Source organism: Anopheles aquasalis, chromosome 2 (assembly GCF_943734665.1).
Source record: "Anopheles aquasalis chromosome 2, idAnoAquaMG_Q_19, whole genome shotgun sequence".
Lineage (NCBI taxonomy): Eukaryota > Metazoa > Arthropoda > Insecta > Diptera > Culicidae > Anopheles > Anopheles aquasalis.
In genome coordinates this window covers 42,925,001-42,927,500 of record NC_064877.1, presented here as the reverse complement: position 1 = coordinate 42,927,500, position 2,500 = coordinate 42,925,001, and the positions used below count along the sequence as shown (strand labels likewise).

General features: G+C 48.4%; 2 protein-coding genes across 8 annotated transcripts in view; one reads left to right on the top strand and one right to left on the bottom strand.

Moving 5' to 3' along the window:
- Positions 1 to 1,071, top strand: part of LOC126569794 (mucin-5AC) — a 23,205-nt gene extending 22,134 nt beyond the window's left edge. For all 7 annotated transcript variants that reach the window (XR_007607816.1, XM_050227140.1, XM_050227138.1 and 4 more), the window contains one exon: positions 1 to 1,071. This exon is cut by the window's left edge. The gene's annotated coding sequence lies outside the window, so the exon portion shown is untranslated.
- Positions 1,072 to 1,144: 73 nt separating this feature from the next.
- Positions 1,145 to 2,306, bottom strand: LOC126569817 (RPII140-upstream gene protein). Its single transcript, XM_050227195.1, has 3 exons — positions 2,008 to 2,306; positions 1,684 to 1,938; positions 1,145 to 1,604 (listed from the first exon to the last, which is right to left on the bottom strand). Exons 1-3 carry the CDS (start codon positions 2,268 to 2,270, stop codon positions 1,157 to 1,159), a joined length of 966 nt encoding a protein of 321 aa, XP_050083152.1. The 5' UTR covers positions 2,271 to 2,306; the 3' UTR covers positions 1,145 to 1,156.
- Positions 2,307 to 2,500: the final 194 nt, after the last annotated feature.

Below are 2,500 nucleotides of genomic sequence, written 5' to 3'. Positions count from 1 at the left end.
ATGCTTACAGTTCCACCAAATGAAATAAGGCAGTAGTAGGCTAGCTAGGAGGCGATGCGATACGATGCGGTGCTTCTCCAAGCCATAGCAGGCAATCGAGCGAGCTGTTGCTTCCTTCCTCCACATTTTCTAACAGCATCATCTGATCATGATCATGACCACCATTCTGTTCCAACATGTCCTCACTCTCACTTTATTCACAGCTCATCCCACTCCGCCCCCATCCCACCTGATGTTACATCTAATTCCTCTTACACATTTAGTAAATACCTTACCGCCGAATACACAACATCTCCAGCGGGGAATCGTTGGGTTAATTTATAATTTAGACCTTCTCTACCAATATACAGCTTCGTCTGTATTTTTAGATGTTAATAGTTTAACGTTTATGAATTCGTCGCGCTCCGATTTTCATCCACCAACCCCCGCTACATTTACTGTGTCTCACTGGATCGATATCGTTTTCGTTTTTTTCTGTTATGTTCAACTACTTTTCAATTATGTTTTGTGAATAAACTTGAATGATCACAAACTTTACTTCACTCACTATCACTGCGCCCCGTTTTTAAACTGTGTATCAAGTAAACCGCCTCCTCCTCTCTCTCTCTCTTCCCAGTACCCCGGAGCTGATAAAATTTCATATTTTTTTCTTCTTTTCTCTTCCCCTACCTGTCCCCGATCCTGCACTATATGCAACCTTTCTTTCCTTTCTGGTTCGAAAGCCGAAGCCTGTGGGGCTGCAGTTTTGCTGCAACTGCGGCTTAAGCACGAACAACTGCAGGCCAAGAAGAAGTTAATGAAATCGAGATCCTTACCCGATATGAAAACAGTACACTAGGACCTTAATTACCGTTTTGTTTCAGGCCAATCTAGTGGGGGTGTTTCGTTTTTACTTTTTTGGACTATTTCTTATTCCTCCCACACCCAGGATCTTTCTTTTGTTGGCCCTGCAAGCACTTGCACTGATCGTGTGCGGTAGTTGGCAGTGCTAAGTACAGGCTTGCAATATTTACCTGATTTCGTTCCTTCACATGGCCGATCGTTTTACAATAAACTCTGTAAACTCCCCTATCTTTTCGCTACAGCGAAGATTTCCTTTTATTCACTGAAAGAAAACAGAAAACGTGTATTACCGCAGATCATCTCATCTGGTTCTTTATTTCGCCTCGCCAGTGGTTGCTACTTCGGCGATTTTCTTCATTAACGATTCCTGTTCGACCGCGAGCTGTATTTTCCGTTTTTCCGCCTCGATCTCACTCAAATCAATGTTGGCCGCTCCAAACTTGCTGTGATGGTGCGAGAGCAGTGGGTCTACTTCGGTTTCCGATTGCTTTTTCAACGAGTCGTGGATCACTTGATCGCGGTTCGTTTGCCATTTGTATTGCCAGAATCGCACCTCCTCCATCGTAGTGCCGGTGGCGCGCATTATGATGAGTGAAAGCCCTCCGGCCACTCCTCCCAGAGCCATACCGATCAGACCCCCTGAAGCCATACCACGGAAGCCCATGCTGAATTTGTACATCGCCCCGGTGACGCTACCGGCCGCCAGATACTCGTAGAGGGACGATTTGCCTCGATACACGGAAATCACCGTTTGGATCCCGCTGTTGAAAGGTAGGGAAACAATACAGAATGGGCGATCAATATCGAAGGCCACCTCATCGTATGGCCACTCGAACTTACACATAGCTCGTGGTGAAGAGCGCTAACCGCCAGCCCCATTTGAAGGCGCCCTTGGCAAAGTTGACCGTCACCTGATCCTGGAGCTTCTTTTTGGCCTCGAAGCTAGACTGGAATGCCGTCGCTTGATTTCGCTCGAGAAAGTTCAAGTAGGCAATGCGTGAGTTAACGAAACCACCGTAGCAAGCGCCGAACAGAAATCCAAGAAATCCTGCCTGGTAGATCGAATTTAGCTCGCTGGAAACACGCCCAAATTCGCTAGAGAGGGAAGTATGGGAATGTTAAGAACTCCAACCGGATTATAGCCTCCCTTCGCGCGTGCCTTACTCAATGCTGAACATCATTTTGAGCCGCTCCTGGCCGGTCTGTTTGTCGCCCGGCGCTTCCTCGTACATCGCCTGCACCGTTTTCGTATCGATCGTGATCTGATCGTGATCGTTGGGAGAGAAGGGAAATATGCCACCGAGCACCAGCCCTGCACCACCTACCACGGGCCGAAACAGTAACCGGAGCGGCATTTTTCGACGGTAAACCACTTTCCGGTGCAAATCCGGAGCAAAGCGAGCCGTGATCAGCGCAACCGTTTGCATAACTTTTTGTTTACGTTTTGTCGAGCACCATCTTCGAGCTCCTTGCAGCCGACTACAACCCTGCGGGGGGGAACGACTGATTTGGACCAATCAGCGTGCGCCAAATACTCCCGTGTGGACCACGTAAGGACTGTCGCTTTATGAGAGGTTGCGCAGCAGCAGCCAGGTTTCGTGACGTCATCGTAACCCAGCGCTGTGGAGTAAGCGAGAAGGCCTTCACATTACCGGCA

Bases quoted from the DNA above. Each gene is read 5' to 3' on its own strand.
- LOC126569817 (XM_050227195.1), bottom strand. From the start codon at position 2,270: ATGCAAACGGTTGCGCTGATCACGGCTCGCTTTGCTCCGGATTTGCAC. The intron at 1,939-2,007 runs GTAAGGCACGCG...TTCCCTCTCTAG, and splicing joins AAAATGATGTTCAGCATTGA to CGAATTTGGGCGTGTTTCCA. The intron at 1,605-1,683 runs GTAAGTTCGAGT...ACCTTTCAACAG, and splicing joins CTCTTCACCACGAGCTATGT to CGGGATCCAAACGGTGATTT.